This window comes from Heptranchias perlo, chromosome 8 (assembly GCF_035084215.1).
Source record: "Heptranchias perlo isolate sHepPer1 chromosome 8, sHepPer1.hap1, whole genome shotgun sequence".
Taxonomy (NCBI): domain Eukaryota; kingdom Metazoa; phylum Chordata; class Chondrichthyes; order Hexanchiformes; family Hexanchidae; genus Heptranchias; species Heptranchias perlo.
The window spans coordinates 23637830-23664647 of record NC_090332.1 but is presented as its reverse complement, the minus strand read 5'-3'; the positions used below and the strand labels follow the sequence as shown (position 1 = coordinate 23664647).

The window sequence follows — 26818 nt, the reverse complement described above, 5'->3', positions numbered from 1 at the left end:
TGGGAGTAGAAAACTATAGAACAGGGGATAAAAACTATGAGAACACCTGTAGGAATAAGTTGGATATTGACCATTGTTACATATTGTATATGAGGGCTGTTTATTATGCATGTCTCCCATTTACAAATTCTAAATCTTAGTAAAAATATACAATTTCCTTTCAAAAAGTACATATTTTAAGATACTGCAGTATAATACTATCCAAAAATATAAAAGCATCTGCAGCAACCTAAGGAAATCAAGCAGATTAAATATCTGGATCAGGTTTGTTAGCAAAACTAACAAATATTCAGTTATTGGAATGGACATTTTCAATCTAAAAGTGACAGCTCTGCTGCCATGTTAAACACGGTGCAATCATCATCAATCACTTTTATCATACCGTTATCATGGTATTATTATTTTTTTTATTATTTTAAATGTTTGCCACTTCTTGTTTTTAAATGACCTAACTTGTGGTTAATTTCCCAATTGGAGTTTTCACTCTCCAGCTGATTCCCTATTTTTTGGGAGATTGAAGCACTCCTATGTCATGCCGTAGCCTCTTGGGAATAGGAATTTACAGAAAATGGGAATGGGAAGACCAAGCAAAGTTTGAGTAGGCTTTCTTCTTAAAAAAAAATGCGGAATATGGAGCTAGACTAACATTATAACTTCCAGACGAAAGTCATTCCATTATAAAGCCTTACCTTGGAGTCATATTTTATAAAATAAAAGATTTTTCTATTAATTTCTTTTGCTCATTTCCTGATGGATGTATAAGAGCTCAAAAACCAAATTGCACATTCATGAAACTGGAAAAAAAATCTATACCAATAGTTCCCTGTTATCAACTGCAACTACAAAGTAATGATCTTAGCTTATAAACAATTAAATATTGTCTTTCATACCCATTTTACCATATCCTGAAAAATGTCAACATTTCTGCAATCAATCAGATCTAATCACCTTTTCTGAAGTTATGGTTCTTTAGTGTTAAACAACTTGAGACCACATTTTAAAAAAATAAATTCATTGCATTAACATTCAAAATCCTCAAAAAATTAAATATCGGAAGGTTGATCAACTCCATATCTAATACCACACTCTGAAGGTTAAGATAAAATTATTTTTTGCAGCTATTAGGCGATTAAGTGCAAGATTTTGCCCTATTTGTATTTAACAGTAATGTTATCAGAGTAGGTGAACAAGTATGCATCATTAATAAAAACGGACATAGAGCTGTTCTTCACAGCAACAACAACAACTTGCATTTACACAGCACCTTTAACATAGTAAAATGTCCCAAGGCGCTTCGACAGGAGCGTTATCAAACAAAATTTGACACCGAGCCACAGAAGGAGATATTAGCGCATGTGACCAAAAGCTTGGTCAAAAAGGTAGGTTTTAAGGAGTGTCTCAAAGGAGGAGAGAGAGGTAGAGAGGAGAAGGTGGTTAGGGAGGGAATTCCAGAGCTTAGGGCCTAGACAGCCGAAGGCACGGCTGCCAATGGTGGAGCGATTAAAATCGGGGATGCGCAGGAGGCCAGAACTGGATATAATTACTCATGTAACTGAATAAAGTTAGTCTCCACTGATGCCTTCGAGACCTTACGTACACTAATTACTGTACCTTTCACATTGCCAGAGGTCCCAAGGCGTTTCAGAGGGAAAGGGGTTGAATATTGAACACAGAGCAGCGATTTGGTAGAAGAGTTAGGGGAGCTGAGGAAGGTTATATCAAAGTTGTAAGTTTTGATAAGCCTTTTAAAAGCGGGGAGAGATGAAGCAAAGCAGACAGATTTAGGTAGGGAGTTCCAAAGAGCAAGGCTGTGATGGCTGAAGGCTTTGTCGTCGATGGTGAAGCAGATGAAGGGAGAGGGTGCAGGAGGTGTAAACAAATAGTAGTCCAGACTCAGAAAAAGTGTGGACTGGAACATGTTAAGAACACAGAAGAAAGAATATGTATTTATATAGCGTCTTTCATGACCTCAGGATGTCCCAAACACTACTTTTGAAGTGTAGTTCTTAGCAATGTCCCACAGCAATGAAAAAATGACCAGATAATCTGTTTCTGTGATGTTGGTTGAGGGATAAATATTGGGCACAACCCCAGGAGAACCCTCTGCTCTTTTTCGAATAATGCCATGGAGTCTTTTACGTGCACCCGAGAGGGACAGACAGGGCCTCGGTTTAAGGTCTCATCTAAAAGACGGCACCCCGACACTTCAGCACTCGCTTGATACTGCACTGAAGTATTAGCCCAGATTATATGCTTAAGTCTCAGGAGTGAGACTTGAACGTGCAACCTTCTAACTCAGAGATGAGAGTGCTACCACTGAGCCATGGCTGACAGTTGAACAGGTTACAGAGATAGGGGCAAAGATGACCATGGGGGAGGAGGCTCTCCAACATTTGACAAGGCATTACCAAATCAGCACCACCTGAGCATTTCATTAGCAAAAAGAAATTCTCAGTTAAGAGAGTGGGTAATGTTTCAGCCATATATTTTGAGCAAGTTTTAAACATTTAGGATTAAAAAGAAATTGCAAATTTCCAGCTGCAAATATTCAGTGCTGTGATCTGTTATTTTTCACCTTTCTGCTTAGCCTCTTAACAGTAGTAGATAGTGAAAAGCCAATAGACAGCAGCACTGCACAATTGTAAGTACAGCTCTTATTTAGTGATTCCCAGTGCGCTGCTTTACTCTTCCAAAAATACTAACTAAAACAGTATTGCATACAGTTAAAAAAAATCCTGTGTACTCTACCAGGGAACTGAAAACCAAGTTAATTCTACTATTAAATATCAACCTGGTAGCGTCATGCTTCAATGTATCCATCAATACTGGTCTACACAGGAACTATTCTGTATTGCTTAAACGTAGTATGAAATTGCCAAGTTTATTAAAAGACAAACAGTGCCCAGTTCTGGTGGAAACCCCACCCAAATTTTAATCCATTTTCTCTTCCAGATGGTGACCAATGCAAGTCCAGCATTTTCTGTTTATCTTCCAATGCTAAAACATCATATTTTCATCAAAGGCCAATTGCAGCCTTGGTATTTCCTCCATTGTAATAGTCTTCAAAATAAACAATATTCAAATAGTGAATTTGAAAATTTTGAGACAAACTAAAACAAATGTACAAAAGGATTAGATTTCTTGTATTACAACTACGTGAATTTATCCAAAGACAACAGGAGTTTTTTTTTCTTTTAATAGAAGTGTTTGTTCAGATTTTGGCATGAAAGATACAGTGAAGATTAAAAAGGAAAGCATAAAATATCCATAAATTGAAAACTTCACCAGCTAATCAGCAGGATAATAGGAAGAAACAAATGTAAATCATTCAACCATTGCAAATGTCATTATTATTGTTCCTCTCTTCTACTCACCAATGTTGCTGGCCTTGTCAGAAGACCGAAGCTCTTTGATCATGTAGGTCAGGCTGTCAGGATTGCATTTCAATAGTTTGGGAAGATAGTAGTCAATGATGTATGTTGTTTGGCTGGGCTTTTCGTCACATAGTGCCATAAGAAATGGAGACACCCAAGTTTCATGCCATTGTTTAATCCAATTGTTTGACTGGGATGAAGACATCAACTGATTCTTATGACTCACAAACATTTTTTCCAATAGGTCACTTGCATATGTTGCTAGAGACTGCTCAAGCATTACCCCTAGAACTTGTTTAGGAATGGAGTCATCCACAGTTAGTATATGATCAGTACCTAAATATTCCACTAAACAACTGAGTGAAACATATTTTCCTTTGATGTGCCATTCCAGACCCAACAAGCTCTGTGTCAAATTTAAGAAGAAAGGGTCAGTCATTCCACAGGAACCATCAATGGTCTTCTGGTGAATTTTTAAAATGTTTTTGAAGACAACTTTAGTCTGATGCCTCACTCCATCCAAAGGATGTTCCCAATGAGTCCAAACATATTCTAGCAGCTTCTGAATGGCTTCAGAGTTTCCGTTCAGGGAATTTTTCAGATACTGAGAGCACGAGTCTGAATGAAGAGCATCTAATGCAGCAATAGTCCAAAGACTCAGAATCCTGGAAACTGACATTGCCATACTGGATTCCTTTAAACTGAAACAATAACTCAGTGACACAGCAGCACAACATGTACCAATATTAAAATACTATGCAGCACAGTCCACTTACTATACCCAATTCATCACATGAAATCTGAATGTTCAGTAGGTTTGTTAAACTAGGAGAAAGCTAATAATTATCCAGGGGGCCTATTTTCCTGTCCTTAATGCCCAGTGTGCGCCAGTTCATGGGCTGGGAGGAGGATTTTGCAAAGATGCACAACATGTGCATCTCTGATGGGCCACAGAGAAAGCTCCCACTTGAAACAGGTTGGAGAGTCATAATATGAAAACGATGCAGAAGCACCATTATGACACCTCTTATATAATGGGCATCCAGGTGTGGAATAGCACACAGAGGTATGATTAAAGGAATGGAAAGAAGATTCAATCCCACAGTTATTGCCAGGGAGAGTGGCATTACCTACAAATGTACAGTTGCCAACGCGTGGGCGTAGAGCAATTTTGACACAATTTCTGGACTGCTTTTCTTTTTTTCTCTCTTGGATCTTGGTTTCTTATGAGTCTTTGTGGCTATAGTGTATATTTTCTGCCCCTTGCACCCTTGTTGGCGTTAATGGATTTCCCAATGGGAGTTTCTCATCTGAGATGCTTAGAAGAAAAGGAGGACCACCGAAAGAACGTCTGGCAGATCAGGCTGCGTAAGAGGTGCTCCACGCCCACGCATTGGCAACTGTACATTTGTAGGTAACGTCACTCTAGCTGGCAATAACTGTGGGAATTGTCTTCACAAGGGCCTATCCTGCAGAAAGCCAGGTGTAGTGCTGTGTCAGCTACCAAAAGGCTACCTCCTGCTAACATACATCTTAGGGCTGGCACCAGCTGCAGCCTCAAACCTGTCTCCATCTTCTTTCAAGCATGCTGCAGTGCAGATATATGGGGATGGTGTTGTGGAGTGGCATTGAGGGTGACCCTCTTTGCAAATACCTCAAGCAGCATCATCTCGACTTCAACAGCTAACAAATAGGGATCGGGTGCTGGGCTCTGTCACTTACCTACAGGCACATGGCTGAATGTGGGGCTTCCTTTCCCTTTATTTTTGTCTTTCGCTTCTTAATTCCTTGCCCCGTCAACCTAAGCAAAAGCTACTAATGAATAGAGATGAGCTCTTCGTAAGGCTCTACAATTTTTGACCCCCTCTTAGACTCATAGAATGATTACAGCACGGAAGGAGGCCATTCAGCCAAAGAGTCTGGCTCTGTGCAAGAGCAATCCAGATAGTTCCACTCCCCCGCCCTATCCACGTGGCCCTGCAAATTTTTTCCCTTCAAGTACTTATCCAGTTCCTTTTTGAAAACCACGATTGAAGCTGCCTCCACCACTCCCTCAGGCAGTGCATTCGAGATCATAACCACTTGTGACATTTCTGATTAATAGTCCCCTGCAAATTTCACTTGGACACAATTTTCCACTTCTACTACCGTGAGATCCCTACACCTAGCCATGTCTGCAGCTGGATTAATGAATAATTATGCTAGTGGGCTGGGCGAGGAAATATGAATACTATTAGCACTTAATCATTCTGGCAGGGTTAACCCCAGTTCTTAACCATTTATACTACAACATGAAAATCAGCCCTAAGATGTGCAGCTAAACAAGGTAGAATTTACTGTAAAAGTTTGGTGTACATGCATAGTCATTCGCATTATATGCCTTCTAAATAGAGGACAAGTGCTTATGCCTCTGATAATCTGGATTCTGTTGTATGTTTTTTGTTGCATAGAGATCACATTCTGTTTGAAACACATATCAAACTGAAAGTAATGTCCCAGGAGTTACACTTGCATGACTGCGCATGCCATTTCTTTTATCCTCAGTTTAGGGTTGGGGGTGGTGGGGGGGAAAAGGGGGAGAAGAGAGAGAAAGAATAATAAAGGGCCAGTGGTTTGACACCGGACTACCGTGCTGAAATAAGCTTCGAAATCAAAATACTGAGTTAGCTGCAATGTTAGCATGTTGGGATTTGAGTGGAAAAGCAAATGCGAATCACACTCCTGACTGATTTTAAAAGTTAGATTTTTACTGGAGGTTCACTTTTACCAATCTCAGCTGGGTCATCTGGAGGACAGAAGAGAAACTGGGAATGGCACAGTGCATTTCTCAGGTAGGACTCCTGGTACATCAGCCAAATATGAGCAGTTTACGGGCAGATTTTGGTTTGCATGACTATCCTAAACTTTGGATTCAGGAGGGCTGCTGTGGGTGAGTGGGGAAAGCAACAAAATAAGTTGCTTACACATGAGAAAAAAGTGATTATTTATTCTGATTTGAAATTAAAGTCACCTAATGAAACTTGTAACAGATCACTTAGGGTGAACCAGCTATAAATTCACAACAAATGTGCACAAGGCTTTAAATTAGACTACAGGTTTGTTGACATTTCAACTCTAGCCAAATTATGGCAAAGTGGGCTTCAAAAACATAAATATTTAGAATTGCCTTGGTATTTTGGCATTTTAAAATAAGTAGGATAACAATGCAGACTGCATTGAAGTTTGGAGCCAAAAATAGCTGCAAGTATTTTGAAGAACTACTCAAGAAACTCAACAAAAAAAATTAGAATGCAATACAAGCTACTTGCACATTTTGCAGACTATGTAAAGGCAGTTAATGGAGTTCATTAATATGGGCCATTACACTGTCCAGTGCTTTATATTAGCCTAACAAAATTTCCATTATCTTGAAACACTTGTTTACATTAGTTCTTGCTAGCTTATCAGAAAACAATGTCTCCCCAATGAAAGTAACAAGCAACTGTGGTACAAAATGGTACCTAGGACAGATGAAAGCCTATAATCACAAAAAAAGTAACCAGCTCCAATGATTGCAGCTATGGCTATGTGTCTTTTGATACAACAAAACCACTCTTAGCACTTTAATGCACCAAACAAGATTTCATTATAAACACAGCATTTTGACTATTTTAAAAATCTCAACCAGTTAGCAGTCTTTCCCCAGGCTAAATGGGAAAGGGATTAGATGGCACTTCTATCATTTCAATAATAAATCTTCCTAAATGTGTGTTTTAGTTTAAAAAGAGACCTGCAAATCCAAAGAACCCACATGATGACTACTTGACTTTAGAACACAAGTGATGTCCAATTCCACCTCGGATTTGCTGCTTACCATGTGTTAAGTGACAGCAGAGCAGTTAATATGTCTAGCAGCAGTTGTTCGCCACTATCTCTCATTCTCCCACTTCCCCAGTCCAACATTGCCAGTGTCCCCTGGCATAGGAAAAGAACTGCACCATCAGGAGGCGCTGCATTGTAAAGTCCCCCACAACTCTGAAGTAGCCATCCTGGTACATGGTGAATTCTTTTCGTGGAGTTAAAAAGCAGATCATGAACCTTCAAGAAAGAAAAATGTGAACCAATTACGGTGTAAAAATCAAGAGTCAATTTTTAAATTATTTCCGTCCATATATTTCCTGTGCAATTTACCCCACTCCAAAACCAAAAGCGGGGTAGAGCAATGCCCCATCTAAGGGATAACTATGAATAAGGAGTGATTTAACACAACAAAAATCATGGGGCAGTTGTGGGGAAAATGGCAAAAATCACAGGCAGTTGCAGAGGATAAGTATTTTTTGCAGATGTGGGTATGTCCCAGTCAACTTCTCCTCTCACTAGCAATTTTAATTTTAATTAACTGCTTTAAAGTGCCGGATTTTTGTCTCTTTGCCTGCCTAACACTGAAGCAAGTTTCCAATTGGTTACTGAAACAGCTGCTCTAACAGTTGGCAAGCGCTCAGCTTAGCTCACCAGCACTGTTTAAAATTACAGTCTGAAAGTGGCAGAGCAAACATTAATTTCAGGACTGTAAATATGCCCAAAATAAAATAATAGTGCCCAATTGCAGAGCTCACTGAAAGGGCTGGGCAATAAGCTCCTCACGCTGCAGTTTGCTGTTGGTTCCTGTTGATGTGTATGTAGCAGCACATGTGGTTTTATTACCTCCCTAGTGGAGTGGTACACAGCAAAGTGGCCAACTCCCAAGATGTCCTTACAGCATAAAAATTGAGGGCAATGCAACATGGAGAATTAACTACCCCCACAGGTTTTTGTGGATCTACTAGTACACCACAGTCAATGGCCACCTGGTGAGCCTAAGATCTTCAGACACTGCTCATTTTGTCATGCACAAGTAGCTATCCGTCAATAGACCTACTGAATCTCATGGTGCCCTCTCTTCCACCACTACAGTATGCCCAGCAATGGCTGCTGCATCCATGTCTCTGGTCAGAAAACTCCTACAATATTTACTGTTATCCCACTATTCAAAACTCTTCATCTTCATTACCTCACTAAAGCCAAGTCTAACCTGGAATTTAATGCTCTTCCAGAGCTGCAGAATGCCACGAATTCCTCATTAATTAACTTTAACTAGGGTCTTAAGTTAAATTGGTCTTTTTTTCACTAGCATTTTTAACTTCTGTTTTTATGGGAAGTAGCATTCACAATAGTATTGAACAAGGACTAATAATTCATTGGGGCTTTCTCTTGATGTTTACTCACATCTATTTTTCACTAAGATTTACCAAGGTAAGTCAGTCCCTAGATCTGAAGTTCTTGTGTCATATAATCCATACCTTACCCATGCCTAAAAAGCAGGCACTGTACTCGCAAAAGTAATCAATTGCATGAAATGCTTCAAAAAGTTTTGACAATATGGTTAAGGTGCTATATAAATGCTAGGCTCTTTTTTGCTTTCAATCTTAGTTACACACATCTCAGAAAACTACATTTTCTATTGCCTACACAAAGAAGCTTGAGCTCCATTCATGTGGTACGTCTGTAGCATAATTCCAAACCTGTATGGTGCAGACTGTTTTATTTCTATCTATGGGCTACAATTTAGGCCGAGTTAAGAAGCAAGATTACTGGCACTTGAGTGCAAATCTCTACTCGCAATTTGCTGCTGGTGGGAGCCAGCACAATGCCCAGTAGGGTTGGTAATTTACTGCCATCCAGACCAGGAGTTGAATCAGAAGGTAACATAGTAACTGTTTCAGGCAGGAGAAGACTTTCAGTCCATCTAGCCTACCTATCCGTAGTATTCCTCGGTGCATTTCTAATAAACCTGAAGCCCATTTGTTGAAACAAATAGAATCTTCTAGTACAATGGTACTTCTTAAGCAGGATTTGATTCCAAGAATATTAAATTCAATTCATAAATAAAATTATTCCCTGTCACTGTAAGATATAAATCATTAAGCTCAACTTGAGACAAGGGTTTAATCATTTAAGATAAAGCTATTTGCCCTCTTTCCAAAATCACTAATTTGATGATCAAATCCCTCTTTAAACAGGCTCGCAAAGCCTCCAAAAATCAATTTTTTAAAAATCCATTTTGATCAGTTAATGTTAGCAAAGCATTAAATGTTTTGCTAATACTTAACTGGCAATGGTATTCTGAACCTACACCAATGTTTTATTTTCAATATATAAAAAAAATCTATGGCGTTTAATCAGGTCATATCCATCTCACAGCAACCCATTAACGGACAGATCATTGCTCATCTTCTGGCACTTCATGTCAAACAGGCAAAAAATTAACTTTAAACAATCTCTCCAAAGAACAGCCCCACTCACCAACTTTGGTAACAATTCATCACAATCCACAATGGTCTTGATGAACAGAAGTGCAGCCATCCCTGCTGTACTCTGAACTGTCTGTAAGAAATCTCCTGCATGGCAGATAAAAAAGATTTGCAACTATTTCTCCAAAACAATTCCAATAAGATTAGATGGCTTATTTGACATTCTTAGAAAAGTGGGAGGAAGAGAAGGGAAGGGACAGGACAAGAGAGAAAACATGCAACTTGCCTTCCATATCTGTAATAAATTATCTGCTGCATTTTTGATTACGAGGAAAAAGTTGGTTATAAGGAAAGAATGTTCATCTAACAATAGTTTCCAATAAGCTTACCATCTAGGAGTATTTCAACAAAGCATGCGAGTAGCCCACACATCGCTTCCCAGAGAGGTGGCTCAGGATTTTTACAGAAAATGCCATGTATTTTCTCTTGAACTTTCTGAACAAGGACCATTGAAGCTTTCAAAGCTAGCAGTGAATCATGCATCAGCTTGTTTTGCAGAATGTGTTGTCCACCAAGGCTCCTGAAAGCAAAATTAAAAATCTGTCATCTTTAATTTCAAAAACGCATTTTCAATAATGATGATTTTTGGCAAAACACATCATCTAATTTAATAGTGAGTCTACACAAGTCTTTTTATGGATTAAAAAGTCATAAAGGCTAAATTTACAGTCCATTAATCTCTTCTCAGTGTTTTGGATCAGAAGTTGCTGTGGTAGAAGAATGGAAACCTGATCTTAAATGACCACAAACTTAGATAATAGTGGCTTAAAAATGCTAATCTCATTTGGGATATGACCTTAAATATGTTTATACTGGCAATGGTTTTAGTATGTGAAAAACACACAAAGCAATTCAAAGGTCACACAGCAAACATAATGGCATATTTATATTGCACAAATGAACAGAATAGTTTCACCTAGAAATGGCACAGTTTCAACTCTTGGTGCTTGGGTAACTATCCAGTTTCCACAATGGGGTGGATTCAGAGCAGCAATGGCAACATTAAAACAACCAAACATGCAACCTTGTGCATGCGTAGTTTGAACTGTAAGCTTCATTTGCTGGCTACGGGCTTTTCCCAATATTAGTGTAAGTTCCTGCACAAACGCAATGCAAAAACTGAATACTCAAACCACCTGCAGCCATGAAAAATGGTGACCTGCAGCAGTTTGTGCTACTTGAGCCAGCCATTTACATGTGCCAATTTTTTTATTCCAAAAGAACACACTACACAAGGTATTTTCACTACCTCATTTATAGTGTAACACTACCATCAGAGTCAAGGGTGCCTACAGCGACTGCAGCATCTTAATACAAGTGCAGCATAAAAGAAATGCAGTTTAGCAACCAAATTCAGTCATTTTACAATCGTGAATCACATGGTCATAGGTGACTTTTGCTTAACTCTCATAATTCCAAGCCTCATCACATTTGAAATCATTTTATTTGCAATCCTGAATGAACAAAGTTAAATTTTAGAAATACTCACTTATTTTGCAACTTAAAATCCACCAACGCCATATGCAGAAACTGAAGAACTACAAGTAAAGTAGAAATAGTTACAGCAGCAATTTTACAAATTAATTCAATTATTTCCAAGCTAATCTGAACCGGTCACACTTCTGGATTTTTGACCATTTTTGCACAGAATGGATTTGGAGAGATATTTTTAATGCTGGGTTTCTAAAAGCAAGTTTATTAAAAAAAAAGGCTCCCAAATTAAAGGTGGTTAATATGCTAATTGGAAGTTGCTTCTCTCAAGAATTTAAACATGATGTGGAGATGCCGGTGATGGACTGGGGTTGACAATTGTAAACAATTTTACAACACCAAGTTATAGTCCAGCAATTTTATTTTAAATTCACAAGCTTTCGGAGGCTTCCTCCTTCGTCAGGTGAACGATGTGAAAATGAAAACCTCGAAATGAAATCGCATTTATAATTCACAGAACAATGCTTGGTGAGTACAGACAGTTTTTTCAACTGCCCGTTGCCAAGGCAATCAGTGTGCAGACAGACAGGTGTTACCTGCCGGGTCTCACAGAATATACAAATCACCAAAAAAAAACAACAAACAAAAAAAACAGAGATAGAGAGGTAGAAACATAGAAAAGACAGCAACTGACCCGTTATATTAAAAACAGATAACATTTGTTCGCTGGTGGGGTAATGTGTAGCGTGACATGAACCCAAGATCCCGGTTGAGGCCGTCCTCATGGGTGCGGAACTTGGCTATCAATTTCTGCTCGACGATTTTGCGTTGTCGTGTGTCTCGAAGGCCGCCTTGGAGTACGCTTACCCGAAGGTCGGTGGATGAATGTCCATGACTGCTGAAGTGTTCCCCGACTGGGAGGGAACCCTCCTGTTTGGCGATTGTTGCGCGGTGTCCGTTCATCCGTTGGCGCAGCGTCTGCATGGTCTCGCCAATATACCATGCTCTGGGGCATCCTTTCCTGCAACGTATGAGGTAGACAACGTTGGCCGAGTCACAGGAGTATGAACCATGCACCTGGTGGGTGGTGTCCTCTCGTGTGATGGTGGTATCTGTGTCGATGATCAAGAACTGATTCAAGAACACTGCACAAGACCTCCAACCAACACTATACACCAGATTCAAGAACACTGCACAAGACCTCCAACCAACACTATACACCAGATACATCGACGACATTTTCTTTCTATGGACCCACGGCAAGGAATCACTAAAGAGACTACACGATAACATCAATAAGTTCCATCCCACCATCAAGCTCACCATGGACTACTCCTCAGAATCAGTTTCTTTCTTGGACACACGAATCTCCATCAAAGACGGGCACCTCAGCACCTCACTCTACCGCAAGCCCACGGACAACCTCACGATGCTCCGCTTTTCCAGCTTCCACCCTAACCACGTCAAAGAGGCCATCCCCTATGGACAGACCCTGCGAATACACAGGGTCTGCTCAGACGAGGAGGAGCGCGATGGACACCTACAGACGCTGAAAGACGCCCTAGTAAGAACGGGATATGACGCTCGACTCATCGATCGACAGTTCCGACGGGCCACAGCAAAAAATCGCATAGACCTCCTCAGGAGACTAACACGGGACGCAACCAACAGAGTACCCTTTGTCGTCCAGTACTTCCCCGGAGCGGAGAAACTACGCCATGTTCTCCGCAGCCTTCAACATGTCATCAATGAGGACAAACACCTCGCTATGGCCATCCCCACACCTCCACTACTCGCCTTTAAACAGCCACCCAACCTCAAACAGACCATCGTTCGCAGCAAATTACCCAGCTTTCAAGAGAACAGCGTCCACGACACCACACAACCCTGCCACGGTAACCTCTGCAAGACATGCCAGATCATCGACACAGATACCACCATCACACGAGAGGACACCACCCACCAGGTGCATGGTTCATACTCCTGTGACTCGGCCAACGTTGTCTACCTCATACGTTGCAGGAAAGAATGCCCCAGAGCATGGTATATTGGCGAGACCATGCAGACGCTGCGACAACGGATGAACGGACACCGCGCAACAATCGCCAAACAGGAGGGTTCCCTCCCAGTCGGGGAACACTTCAGCAGTCATGGACATTCATCCACCGACCTTCGGGTAAGCGTACTCCAAGGCGGCCTTCGAGACACACGACAACGCAAAATCGTCGAGCAGAAATTGATAGCCAAGTTCCGCACCCATGAGGACGGCCTCAACCGGGATCTTGGGTTCATGTCACGCTACACGTTACCCCACCAGCGAACAAATGTTATCTGTTTTTAATATAACGGGTCAGTTGCTGTCTTTTCTATGTTTCTACCTCTCTATCTCTGTTTTTTTTGTTTGTTGTTTTTTTTTGGTGATTTGTATATTCTGTGAGACCCGGCAGGTAACACCTGTCTGTCTGCACACTGATTGCCTTGGCAACGGGCAGTTGAAAAAACTGTCTGTACTCACCAAGCATTGTTCTGTGAATTATAAATGCGATTTCATTTCGAGGTTTTCATTTTCACATCGTTCACCTGACGAAGGAGGAAGCCTCCGAAAGCTTGTGAATTTAAAATAAAATTGCTGGACTATAACTTGGTGTTGTAAAATTGTTTACAAGAATTTAAACAGCAAGTGATTCATTTGTTTGTCTGAGGATTCGGAATGACTTCACACTGTGGTGTTCGAAAACCCTTTGATCTCTATCGGTCTGTGAGACGGGACAAGCTTTTTGGCATAGGGTGAGAGGCTTTCAAGAACACGAAACAAGCACCAAGGCAACCAGGCTTTTGGAGATGGGCAGCTGCAGGTGTCAAAAGGCTGCAAAAGACAAGGGACTGCAGGGACAGTGGTTCTGCCCTGGGACTGTAGGAAAGGGAGATAATTCTGTTTAAGTTAACTAGGATGATCCAGCAAAGTTGGGGTAGCATCACGTGTTATTTATTTTATATAATTAAGCAGATACAAGTCGCATTGTTTGAACTAAGAAACTCTGATCATATCGATTAATCTGTACGTTTCACCTTACTATGGAATTAAGCTGCTTACGATTCAAACCAAACTTTGCCCTAGTTAGCATTAAGTCAGTTCTCCTTCGGAAAGATTGAAGAAACAAATATGCAAAAGACACTAATATTCAGTCCAGATTGCAAGGGGATTGTTCAAGTAGAAATAGGGCAGTGTGAGCCAATTTCCATAAAATTAAGACACTCAGGCTGCTTCAAAGAGCAAGTGATGCCACTGAAGCCTCAAAGGGATCTATGAAAGACCCAAATTTGTAACAGAACCAAACTGAAATTCTTTTCAAAGCAAAGCATTGCATTTCATTTAGTCTTAAACAAATGTCCGTAGGTGATCCTGAATACTAGGGTTAGTTAACTGAATAATAGCAAATTTGTTTAAATTAATCAATCAGTTTGACATCGAAGACAAGATTTATACTGTATTGTACATGGAGAGTCAAGATTAAGTGCAATCTTCAGGGGAAGTGGGATAATTGTAACAAAAAAAATGGACAAGTGCAAGAGAACAATTTTTTAACGAAAAATATATAACAGAACAACCTACCCTCCAGATAGAGAAATTGCATGCACTTTTCACCTGTGAAGACACAAAAACAAATTAGAGTGGTTACTTTATTGCACAATTAGAAATGGAAAAATGTCAAAATCTCATCATGCCGTTTCCGATTCATTCTTGTCCAGGACCTCAGGTCAGTAGAACACTTCATCTCCCTCAGTCTTTACTTCCTCCTTCAGTCTTCAGGTTTTTAAAATCCAAGCTTGGCAAAACTTAATTACTTTCCGATAGAAGAAATAAGGAAGATTATTTCCACTGGTTGGGAAGTCAGTGACATGAGGTGATCAATTTAAAATTATCACTGATAGTGTAAGGAGTGGGGTTAGACGAAATTCCTTTACACAGAAGGCTGTTGGAGCATATCACGGGGAGTGGTTGAATCAGAGACCATTGCATATTTTAAGGGCAAATTGGATAAATATTTGAAGCAGGGGAAGGTACAGGCCTATGGGGAGAATGTGAGATAGTAGATTTAGTTTTGGATTGCTTTAAGTAAAGAACCAACACAAAGATGGTGGGCTAAGTAACCACCTTCTATGCTGTAAACTTCTATGGTTCTAAATCTACATACAAGTCAGTTGCATACCCTCCACTAAGGAACAATGCAAGATGTGGGAGGAACATCAACTTTTAAAAAGGCCAAACAGAAAGTCCTGTCTATAAAATTATTAAAGCTCATGCACTTGATCAATCTTACCTAGGCTAAAATTCTCCATACATGCTGCAATGGAATCAATCACCTTCCTAATGTGGGATTTATCCACTGTCAACAGTTCTTCTCTCAGGCATTTGATGAGGCAGCTAACCACTTCTTCCTTCAGGTTTTCAGGAATGCTGCTCAGTGCACTGCAAAAGAACATTAGTGTTGAGTTTGAATGAAGCCTTTTGTGTGAAAATATTAAAAATAAGCATCTTGGTGTGGGTATACTTCATATTAAAATATTTAAATGCAGTCAGTACAAGATCCACTTTATGTGGGAGCCATTATATAACAGATATAGTTCAGCAGGCCCCTTTATAATGTTGCTATACAAGTGATTTACATTAAATGATTCGTACTGTATTAACAAGCAAGGCAAACAATTTACATTGTATAATTGTAGCTCAAAAGACACAGATGAAGTACGCTGTTGAATCACACCCTTGATGAATAGCAGGCTAACTTCTGACAGAAATACAAACATTTCAAATCCAAAGAAAATGGAAACTGTACATTTAAATTGGGTTGGACCCAGTGATCATGAAATTAGATTACTTAATGATGGGAGTAACATTAGCATACTAGGCTAAAAGGTTCAAATATAATTTAAGTAAAACTTCCCAAACCACAAAGTATATAACTCAGTTTTCACTGCTCTCTGACAACCCATCACTAAGACTACTGTCCCCAGATGTGCTCACAATATTCACAATATAACGAGTTTTTTGAAAAGGGGTATTTTAATTTAAAGTGAAGATTCAAAATCACATGAACACTGAAAATTTCTAACAAACAAGGTATGATTGAAAGAATAAGTGTCAAGTTAACAGTCATTCCTTAAGACACATCCTGTGCCATGTGGGAACTCCTGAACACTTTGTGTGTCCTGGAAAACCACACGTGCAGGAAATGCCGCCAACTGCTCGAGCTCAAAGTTTCTAAGCTTGAGGGACGGCTGGTGTCACTACAGTGCATACAGGAAACTGAGAGTTTTGTGGATAGCATGTTTCAGTAGGTGGTCTCCCTGCAGCTATGAATAATTCAGGAGGAGAGGGTGTGGGTGACCACTAGGCAGACTAGGAGGAACAGGCAGGCAGTGCAGGAATCCCCTAGGAATGTGGCACTCACAAACCAGTATTCAGTGCTGAATACGAGTGAGGGTGATGACACCTCGGGGGAGTGCAGTCAGAAGCAAATCCACAGCACTGTGGGAGACTTGACTGCACGGTGGGGGCACAAGGAAGTGTAGCAATGCAGTTGTTATAGGGGATTTGATAGTCAGGGGGATAGACAGGCGTTTCTGCAGCCACCGACATGAGTCCCACATGGTGTGTTGCCTCCCTAGTGCCAAGGTAAAGGATATCACTGAGAGGGTGCAGAACATTTTGAGGGGGGGAAGGGGAACAGCCAGAAGTTGGCTGGGGTTGGGCACCAGAATGAAACATTAGAAAGGAGAAACAAGGTGGACAGCGGACTAGGGAGACAAATAGCACTAGAGTGAAGAACAGTTCAGAAATAGGAGGGATCAGACAGGGGGCAAATGTGAGTAGTCTAAGATGAGTTTGGAGTGCATGTGCGTAAATGCACATAGCATGGTAAATAAGGTTGATGAGCTGCAGACTCAAATCGCCACATGGGAGAATGATATAGTGGCAATAACAGAGACTTGGCACAAAGAAACAGAGGATTGGGTACTTGATATTCCTGGCTACAAGGTATTCAGGAAAGATAGGGAAGGAAAGAAAGAGGGGGTGGCAGTATTGATCAAAAAAACAATTATAGCACTGGAAAGGGATGATGTAGTTGAGAGGTCAAAGACACAATCTATTTGGTTAGAATTAAGGAACATTAGAGGAGCTATTACGCTACTAATTGTATACTATAGACCATCAAACGGTGGGAAGGAGATAGAGGAGCAAACTTGCAGGCAAATTACAGAACGATGCAAAACTATAGAGTAGTGATAACGGGGAACTTCAATTATCCCAGTATAGACTGGGATAGTAACAGTGTAAAGGGCAAAGAGGGAGGGGAATTCCTGAAAGGGTAGGGCCAATTACGGACAAAAAAGGAGATCTTCTTGTGGAGGCAGAGGGTATGACTGAGGTACTAAATGAATACTTCGCATTGGTCTTCACAAGAGAAGAGGACATTGCCAATGTACCAGTAAAGGAGAAGGTAGTAGCGATATTGTGTAGGATAAAAATAGATAGAGGAGATACTTAAAAGGTTGGCAGTGCTCAAAGTAGAAGAGTCACTCGGTCCAGATGGAATGCACCCTAGGTTACTGAGGGAAGTAAGGGTGGAAATTGCGGAGGCTCTGGCCACAATCTTCCAATCCTCCTTAGATATGGGAACGGTGCCAGAGGACTGGAGGATTACAAATATTACACCCCTGTTCAAAAAAGGGGAGGGATAAACCTGGCAATTACAGGCCAGTCAGCCTGACGTCGGTGGTGGGGAAACTTTTAGAGACAATAATCCGAGACAAAATTAATTGGTGCTTGGAAAAGTATGGGTTAATAAATGAAAGTCAGCACGGATTTGTTAAAGGAAAATCGTGTTTGACTAACTTAATTGAGTTCTTTGATGAAGTAACAGGGAGGGTTGATGTTGTGTATATAGACTTTCAAAAAGGCATTTGATAAAGTACCACATAATATACTTGTAAGCAAAATTAAAGCCCACAGGATTAAAGGGACAGTGGCAGCGTGGATACAAAATTGGCTAAGGGACAGAAAGCAGAGAGCAGTGGTGTATGGTTGTTTTTCAGACTGGAAGGAAGTATACAGTGGTGTTCCTCAGGGGTCGGTATTAGGACCAACAGAGCCCAAAAGTCCCGTCCCCACTTAAAGCCGGCAGGCCGATACTTAAAGGGGCAACGTACCTCGTCGCGGTAGTCGAGGCACTTAATTTATTGTGTATTAGAAATGTCAAACAAATTTAACCTTACTTGTTCGGGCTTCCCATCGCTTCTGATTCACGTCAGGTGAAAGCAGGCGGGTAGGGGCGGATCCACGAGGCAAGTGCCTTTATCGCACTGCTCGTGGGCCAGGAGGTGCAGGAGTGCTTCATCCAGGCCCAACAAGCTGGAGTAATGGTTAGGCCTCAGCTGTAGTATTCTGTTTAATTCTGGGCACCACACTTTAGGAAGGATGTCAAAGCTATAGAGAGGGTGAAGAAGAGGCATACTAGAACGGTACCAGGGATGAGGGAGTAGAGAAGCTGGGATTGTTCTCCTTAGATCAGAGAAGGTTAAAAGTAGATTCAGAGGTGTTCAAAATCATTAACCGTTCTGATAGAGTAAATAAGGAGAAACTGTTTCCAGTGGCAGAAGGGTCAGTAACCAGAGGACACAGATTTAAGGTGATTGGCAAAAGAACCAGAGGCTACATGAGGGAACATTTTTTTAATGCAGCAAGTTGTTATAATCTGGAATGCAGTGCCTGGAAGGGTGTTGGAAGCAGATTCAATAGTAACTTTCAAAAGGGAGTTGGATAAATACTTGAAGGGAAAAAATTTACAGGGCTTTGGGGAAAGAGATGGGGAGTGGGACTAATTGGATAGCTCTTTCAAAGAGCTGGCACAGGCACGATGGGCCGAATGGCCTCCTTCTGAGCTGTAACATACTATGATACTATAAAGATATCAAACATAACAACTGTTACAATTAGCTCTATATGAATCAATTAGCCGCTTTGTTTCACAGCAAAGTGAACATTCAGAAAGGCAGTCATAATGGGGCTCACTTAATTCAAATATGATGTGGAGATGCCGGTGATGGACTGGGGTTGACAATTGTAAACAATTTTACAACACCAAGTTATAGTCCAGCAATTTAAAATAAAATTTAAAATAAAATTGCTGGACTATAACTTGGTGTTGTAAAATTGTTTACAATTAATTCAAATAGTACAATCTATCTTCCCATAGTGATGCAAAATAAAGAACATGACACGCTTCCCCTTGCCTGTGGGTTGTCTTACTTGACTTCAACAATGTGCCTTCTAACTGTTTCTCCAGCATTTGACTTTGAGCCTGGCTAAAGCCTTCAGAACTGTTTAAAAACCTAACTACCCTTGCTTCCAGAGCTTAGGGCCTAGACTGCTAAAGGCACAACCGCCAATGGTGGTGTGAACGACAAGAGGCCAGAGTTGGAGGAACGCAGTGTTGGAGGAGGGTTGTAGGGCTGGAGGAGGTTACAGAGATAGGGAGGGGCAAAGCCATGGAGCAATTTGAACATGAGGATGAGAGTTTTAAAATGGAGGCATTCAGGGATCAGGAGCCAATGTAGGTCAGTGAGCACAGGGGTGATGGGTAAACGGGACTTGGTGCGAGTTAGGATACGGGCAGCAGAGTTTTGGATGAGCTCAAGTTTATGTAGCGTGGAAGATGGGAGGGTGGCCAGGAGAATAGTCGAGTTTGGAGGTAACAAAAGCCTGAATGAGGGTTTCAGCAGCAGACAGGCCGAGGCGGGGCAGAGACGGGAGATATTACGGAGGTGGAATCAGGCGGTCTTGGTGATGGAGAGGACAAAGGGTTGAAAGCTTAGCATAGGGTTAAATAGGACGTCGAGTTTGCGAACAATCTGGTTCAGCCCGAGACAGTGGCCAGGGAGAGCGATGGAATCAATGGCTAGGGAACAGAGTTTGTGGCGGGGACCAAAGGCAATGGCTTCCGACTTCCCAATGTTTAATTGGAGGAAATTTTGGCTCATCCAGGACTCGATGTCAGACAGTCTGATAACACCGAGGCAGTGGAAGGGTCGAGAGAGGTGATGTAGAGCTGGGTGTCATCACTGTACATGTGGAACCTGACAATGTATTTAAACTAAACTAAACATGTTGATAGGGTGAATGACATCATGGACCATTGTGGAATGCAGCTGTACGTTAAATTTTTTTTTAAATTAAGGTTCCTATTATATTATGGACTGAATAAAAACATTATAGAATTTGATGTAAATCTAAGAGCACAGAAGGAAAGATACTAAACAAGAAATCCTGATGGGAACGTTAGAGAAAAATCAACCCTCTGTTCCTTCACAGGAACAATAGAAGATGAGAAAGAAATTGATGGCAACTAACAGGAAAAACAAAAATGACGGATAAAGAATCTACTGATGAAAGAAAACTGTACAGGAGCTGAGCTGCAAGAGACAGATGGAGTGAAATGACAAGAGTGAATTTTACCAAGAAAAGGCAAGGAAGCAAGTTTGGCATAAACAGGAGATGGTGGTGGTAGTGGCTACGTTGCAATTATGATGTAACTAAGGTTGCGCGAGGATCAAGTTCTGGACAGGGAGAAACTCTATAGGCAGGACGGACTTCACGTGAATTGGACCAGTACCAGTACAACGTCCTTGCAGACAGGGTAAATAAGGCAGTAAAAGAATACTTAAACTAATAAGGCAATGTCGAGAAGCAAACAGAACAGATGTAGAAAGAGGAAAAATAAAGAGGGTGATGTAGGTTTAAAAAAAAGGATACAGAACCTAGATGTTAGGGTACAAAGCAAGGACTAGTAGATGATGGCGCCAGTGCAGTTACAGATCCAATCGATAAATGTGCAAAGTATAAGGATATGACCTCATGGAGGGATAATTGTAAAATAAACACTAAATTCAAGAGAGTGGGGAAAAGGGTTCAATATATGAATGCTGGAGTCTTAGGAATAAAATGAGAAACATGGATGTCCTTGCTGGAGAAAGAAGCTATGATATCAGAGGCATCAATGGGACCTGGTTCGACAATGATACAGACTGGACAAACATATAGAAATTCTATGAAATTAGTTCATGGAAATATAAAAATGTAGAAACCCTGATTTCCTCCCCTGCCCATGGTATGGTTCATACCAAACCAGGTAGTGCACTTACCCACTAAGCCAACAGCAGAACTACTAGTTCACTTGTAAACATGCTGAAAACACGACGCAAATAATCTGTAGGTTACCTTGCTGTTGCTCTCTTCAAAGGGATTTTGGATTCCAGATCCCAGTAAATTCCGACCAATATTTCCAAAGAGCTGTGAATTTGTGAATTATGCACAGAGTCTTTGCCTAGCTTTCGTAACAAAGATCCAATCTGAAATTTACAGAAGAATACAAGAGAAAAGTGATTAAATATGTGGAAATGATAGATTTTACAAAAATAACAATTTAAAGCTTCAACAGCGTAGAAAAAGAACAGCACTGACAAGTGCAATCAAATCAAATTTAACTCAGTCTTTGTTATCTCAATTAACAATTGAGAAGTTAGTGAAATGTATTCAGATTCTTAAACTGGAAGAGGCATAATGCCACTCAATGCCGTAACCAAATATTAACCCTGGAGAGAAATGAACAATTCAAGTTAACTTATTCCTGCCTTAATCCCAGTTAGCCAAGACTGAGACAGCTAACTGATTTAAAATACCTTTTTTGAAGTGATTCCATTTAATGTAATATGATTATGGAATGGTAAAAGGGAAAAGGAGTGCCTGTGAAGAGAAACTATATGATGAGGGAGGACAATGACTTAGTTAGCATATATTAGTACAAGTATAAATAATTGTGCTGGAAGTAATAGAAATGAAGGATGGTGACTAAGGGAGTATTTGATCATCTTTAGTCCATGAAATCAGCATCCAGGAGTAGATGCCCAACAACCATTAGTGATTGGATGTGCAATGAGCACTTCTAAAGTTGTTTAGGCAGAAACTCCTGATGCACACACCCTCATGCTCATACCACAAATGACTGAGGACCTAGAGCTCCAAAACCCCAGAAAATGTTATGAAACTTTTCAAAGAAGGACCTTGGTGATCACTTGTCTTCAGTGAGATATTCTGTTGCTTATAAATCCTTTATTTAATCCAATAATTTTTGAGCTAAACTTGCAATGGCTGATTTGTATTTACATGGCCATTACTTAATAATTCTGCAGCTGGAATACTTGCTTTGCGATTTAAGAAAGTCTCTAGCACTTTTTTTTAAAAAAAGCAACTTCTTAAATTACAGTCACTGAAAAGGTGGAAAGGAGTTAACATTACTTTCTGCAATCATAAATGATATCTTTAATATAAACACTATAAGTCCATGTTACTGCTGCGCTGCAAAGAGACTGTCGTGAAGCCTGAATGAAGCAGGTAGTAAGACTGTACCTTCTTTAGTAAATGCAGTTGTTGTATTCCATCAGTGAGCTCTGCACATTCCAGCAGAAGAATCGCAAGTCCAGTCTCCTCACCAGTTGCTATGGCTGGGGGGAGGGGAAGAAAAGGAACAATCAAATTTTTCAAGAATATAGTGGCTTTTTAAAAAAAATGTATTTTGCATCTTTACTACTTGATGATCATTTCTTTCACAAATAGGGTGTTTGTATATTATACAAAATGATCTATTATAATTATTACAGATATACAACAAGGTCAATAGGAATGTTTCCAGAGTTAAGTTTAATAACGTTCCAAAACAAGTAGAAATTCCACTATTCTGGCAATGCCTTGGGTTTTGCACAGTAGAGGGCCTAACTGCAAAAGATACTGTCACATTAGTAGCCATGGCCTATTGCCTACACTCACAAATAATTAATATGCAACCTAGTTATTAAAAACTCAAACAGAAGATAAGTTTATCAAACCTCATTTTCGCGACATTTAAGTTGTTCTGTTAATACAAGAATAAATGTTTTGGACGTGTAACATATTCAAGGAGTTCACAATGTCGTAAGATGCAGGAGCAAAGCTGGAGTGGTTTGTCGTGACCTGAGCATGTAACATTATGGCACATGATCAGTTATAAAAGGGGTCCATTGGTAGGAAGCAGGTGGTTTTATTGGACAAATAAACGAAAATTATAATGACGCTTCAACTATTACCAGGGCAAATTTGCTGAAGTAGGTACATAATAACTGTCTTAACAAGATTCGACTGAAATACAACTATTGCATTGTAACATAACCACAGAATTTTTATAAACAATCCTGAGGTACTATGTATGTACTGCAGTATTTTAACAACAAATTCAAAACTGAAATTACTAACTTGCACAATGAGCTAGTGCAAAAACATACCATCCCTCAGTGGTAGAACACAAGATCTCTTCCGCCGCCGCCGCCGCCACCGCCACCGCCGCCGCAGCCCATTTGATTGGCACCCCATCCACCACCCTCAACATTCACTCCCTCCACCACTGGGCATCGTGGCTGCAATGTGTACCATCTACAAGATGCACTGCAGCAACTCGCCAAGACATCTTCGACAGCACCTCCCAAACCCGCAACCTCTACCACCTAGAAGGACAAGGGCAGCAGGCGCATGGGAACACCACCACTTGCACGTTCCTACCAAAATGTATCACTTCGCATTTTTCTGCGTTAAATTTCATCTGCCACTTGTCCGTCCATGCCACCAGTCTATCGCTATCGCTGTTCACTACACTTCCAAGTTTTGTGACATCTGCAAATTTTGAAACTGTGCCCTGTACACCCAAGTCCAAGTCAATATATATCAAGAAAAGCAGTGGTCCTAGTACCGACCCCTGGGGAACATCACTGTACACCTCCCTCCAGTCCGAAAAACAGCCATTCGCCACTACTCTCTGTTTCCCGCTACTTAGCCAATTCTGTAAGCATGCTGCTCTGCTCCTTTTATTCCATGGGCTTCAATCTTGATTACAAGCCTATTATGCGGCACTTTATCAAATGCCTTTTGAAAGTCCATATACACCACATCAACTGCATTAACCTCAGTGACCCTCTCTGTTACCTCATCAAAAAACTCTATCAGGTTAGTTAAATACAATTTGCCTTTAACAAATCCGTGCTAGCTTTCCCTAATAAATTCACACTTGTCTAAGTGACCGCTAATTCTGTCCCGGATTATCGTTTCTAAAAGTTTCCTCACGATCGAGATTAAGCTGACTGGCCTGTAGTTGCTGGGTTTATCCTTACACCCTTTTTTGAACAAGGGTGTAACATTTGCAATTCTCCAGTTCTCTGGCACCACCCCCGTATCCAAGGACAATTGGAAGATTGTGGCTAGTCCCTCCACAATTTCGACCCTTACTTCCCTCAACAACCTAGGATGCATCCCATCCGGACCAGATCCAGCAATGCCTCCTTCCTTATTGGGCCGGAAATGTACTGGTCAAGAAAGTTCTCCTGAACACACTTCAAAAATTCCTCCCCCTCTTTGCCCCTTATATTATTACTATCCAAGTCTATATCAAGATAGTTGAAGTCCCCCGTTATCACTAGCCTACAGCTTTTGCACCTCTCTGTAATTTCCCTGCAAATTTGCTCCTCTATGTCCTTCCCACTAGTTGGTGGCCTATAGAATACACCCAGTAGTGTAATGGCACCTCTATTGTTTCTTAACTCTAACCAAATAGATTCTGTCCTTGACCCCTCCAGGGCATCCTTTCTCTCCAGCACGGCAATATTCTCCTTAATCAATACTGCCACCCCACTCCTTTCTTTCCTTTCCTATCTTTCCTGAACACCTTGTGTCCAGGAATATTTAGTACCCAATCCTGCCCTTTGTTGAGCCAGGTCTCCGTTACCACCACATCATGATATTCCCATGTGGCTAATTGCACCTGCAGTTCTCCAACCTTATTTAACACTCTTGATGCATTTACACAAGGATTAACTAGTCTTTCATCCCTTTACTTTTTTGTGGGATCTTGCCATGCACAAAGTAACAGCCACGATTGCCACCGTAACTGTAACTGCACTTTAAAATAATTCACTATTATAAGGCACTATATAAATGCAATTCTTTTTCAAAAGAGGTTTGTAGTCATGTTTGATTACATGATCAATGCATTTTTATCCCATTTAATATATTTCACTCTTACAAACAGACAAGCTCTACAACAGGGCTGTTCAAATCGTGGTCTACGTTGCCTTTAAAGCCCAGGTACCTCGGTACTTTAACACTTAGATTTTACTTGGTAGTTTGATCTGCTTGAACTGTGTGGGCCTGGATGTTTGAAAAGTGCTGCTGCCTCACTGGTGGGTGAATCCTAAGTCAGAACGCCAAGATGTGTCAGTCTCCACAGATTGCGATGTTTGTTAATAGGAACAAGGGTTTAAACTGTATATATGTTGCCCTGGGTTCTTCAGTATCCACCTATGCAGCCCAGAGAAGAAAAGCTGGAGCATCCCTTCCCGACCACACTCAGAAACCTCTCCACCTTGCCGCACACTGCTGTAACAGACACGTGTTTACTCACATCTCAAGCTCACAAGTTTATGGTCATCAAGAACAATTCGACCAACGTCGATTTCTTTCTTCTTCTTTAGAACCATCTCCACCCAAATTCTTTTAAAATGCTGGTAGAAAAGCAACAAAACTTGCTCCTTTAAAAAGCTGAAATCCGCAGAATTTCACCTCACTCAAGTTGTCTTTTATGTGGTCACTTCAACAATGTGGCAACGCCATGAAAAATAAACAAGCAGGCTTCCTCAGCCTTTTAAGAGCTAAAAGCAGTATTATTAACGTCGCGTAAGGAGAGCGATTTCATTGCAAGAGCCCTTCTCCAACCGCCGCCGCCTCACAGCGCTGCCATATTTGCGGCATCTCGCGTCAACGTCAATTCCGCCTTCACGTCGAGTCGGTGACCGGATCGGTCGGATCCCCCGCCCCGCCCCCCAATCCTGAAGATGGTCCCGCCTCCGCTCAGCGGCTATTGGTTAATATGGTGACCGCTTAAAAAAAAACCACGTCCGGACCGCCTCTCGCCGCACGATTGGTCGACCACAGTGTCAATCACAGAATGCTAGCCCGGATTGTTCCCGGCCAGATGGACACAGTGCGTTCGGAACGCGCTGACAGCGGAGTGTGGGAAAGTTATCGCCTCGTACAGGGCAATGATGGAGAGACCGGCAGGAGGGGAGAGTGAAGGTCGCCCGGTACTAAGTGCCCGCTTTGAATTTTTATGTCACAGTTTCGTGTCTCAAGTTTAACGGCGGGAATGGCATATTTAATCAGGTAGGCTCTTTGCCAGTGTTTATAAGTTTGGGAGAAACTGAGATGTTGAATTTTGTCCAGAGAGAGTTAGCACAGCACTTTTCCCCCCAGGATTTTTTGCATGTGATGTCATTCACTGACAGGGTGGAAAAGATGAGGTTAAGACAAAATTTGGGAGTTCCGATAAATACAGTGGACACTGTTTTATGCAGTTTAGGGGTTCACCCATTTAACGATATTGTCCCCAATAAACAAAATATTTAGAGGGAAGTCTTTGAACAAGTCTGTTATGAAGCATTAGTGACATGTTTGTTTTATTTTAAATCGATCAGTTATTTGTTAAGTGTCAAAATTCATGTTTATTTTTTCGGAGTGGTTTTGATGAAAAAAATACTTTTCGTTGCACT

General features: G+C 40.9%; 2 protein-coding genes across 2 annotated transcripts in view; one reads left to right on the top strand and one right to left on the bottom strand.

Moving 5' to 3' along the window:
• The window catches only part of thada (THADA armadillo repeat containing), a 307554-nt gene extending 281546 nt beyond the window's left edge, over nucleotides 1-26008 (bottom strand). The window contains exons 1-10 of the mRNA XM_067988802.1: nucleotides 25675-26008; nucleotides 22602-22696; nucleotides 21414-21544; nucleotides 15457-15605; nucleotides 14748-14780; nucleotides 11193-11241; nucleotides 10033-10223; nucleotides 9696-9790; nucleotides 7228-7451; nucleotides 3375-4075 (exon numbers count right to left, since the gene is read on the bottom strand). Coding sequence (XP_067844903.1) covers nucleotides 3375-4075; nucleotides 7228-7451; nucleotides 9696-9790; nucleotides 10033-10223; nucleotides 11193-11241; nucleotides 14748-14780; nucleotides 15457-15605; nucleotides 21414-21544; nucleotides 22602-22696; nucleotides 25675-25750 — 1744 coding nt within the window. The 5' untranslated portion in view covers nucleotides 25751-26008. The remainder of the gene's footprint in view (nucleotides 1-3374; nucleotides 4076-7227; nucleotides 7452-9695; nucleotides 9791-10032; nucleotides 10224-11192; nucleotides 11242-14747; nucleotides 14781-15456; nucleotides 15606-21413; nucleotides 21545-22601; nucleotides 22697-25674) is intronic.
• A 284-nt stretch (nucleotides 26009-26292) lies between these two features.
• The window catches only part of plekhh2 (pleckstrin homology domain containing, family H (with MyTH4 domain) member 2), a 107533-nt gene continuing 107007 nt past the window's right edge, over nucleotides 26293-26818 (top strand). Inside the window, exon 1 of the mRNA XM_067988801.1 lies at nucleotides 26293-26432. The gene's annotated coding sequence lies outside the window, so the exon portion shown is untranslated. The remainder of the gene's footprint in view (nucleotides 26433-26818) is intronic.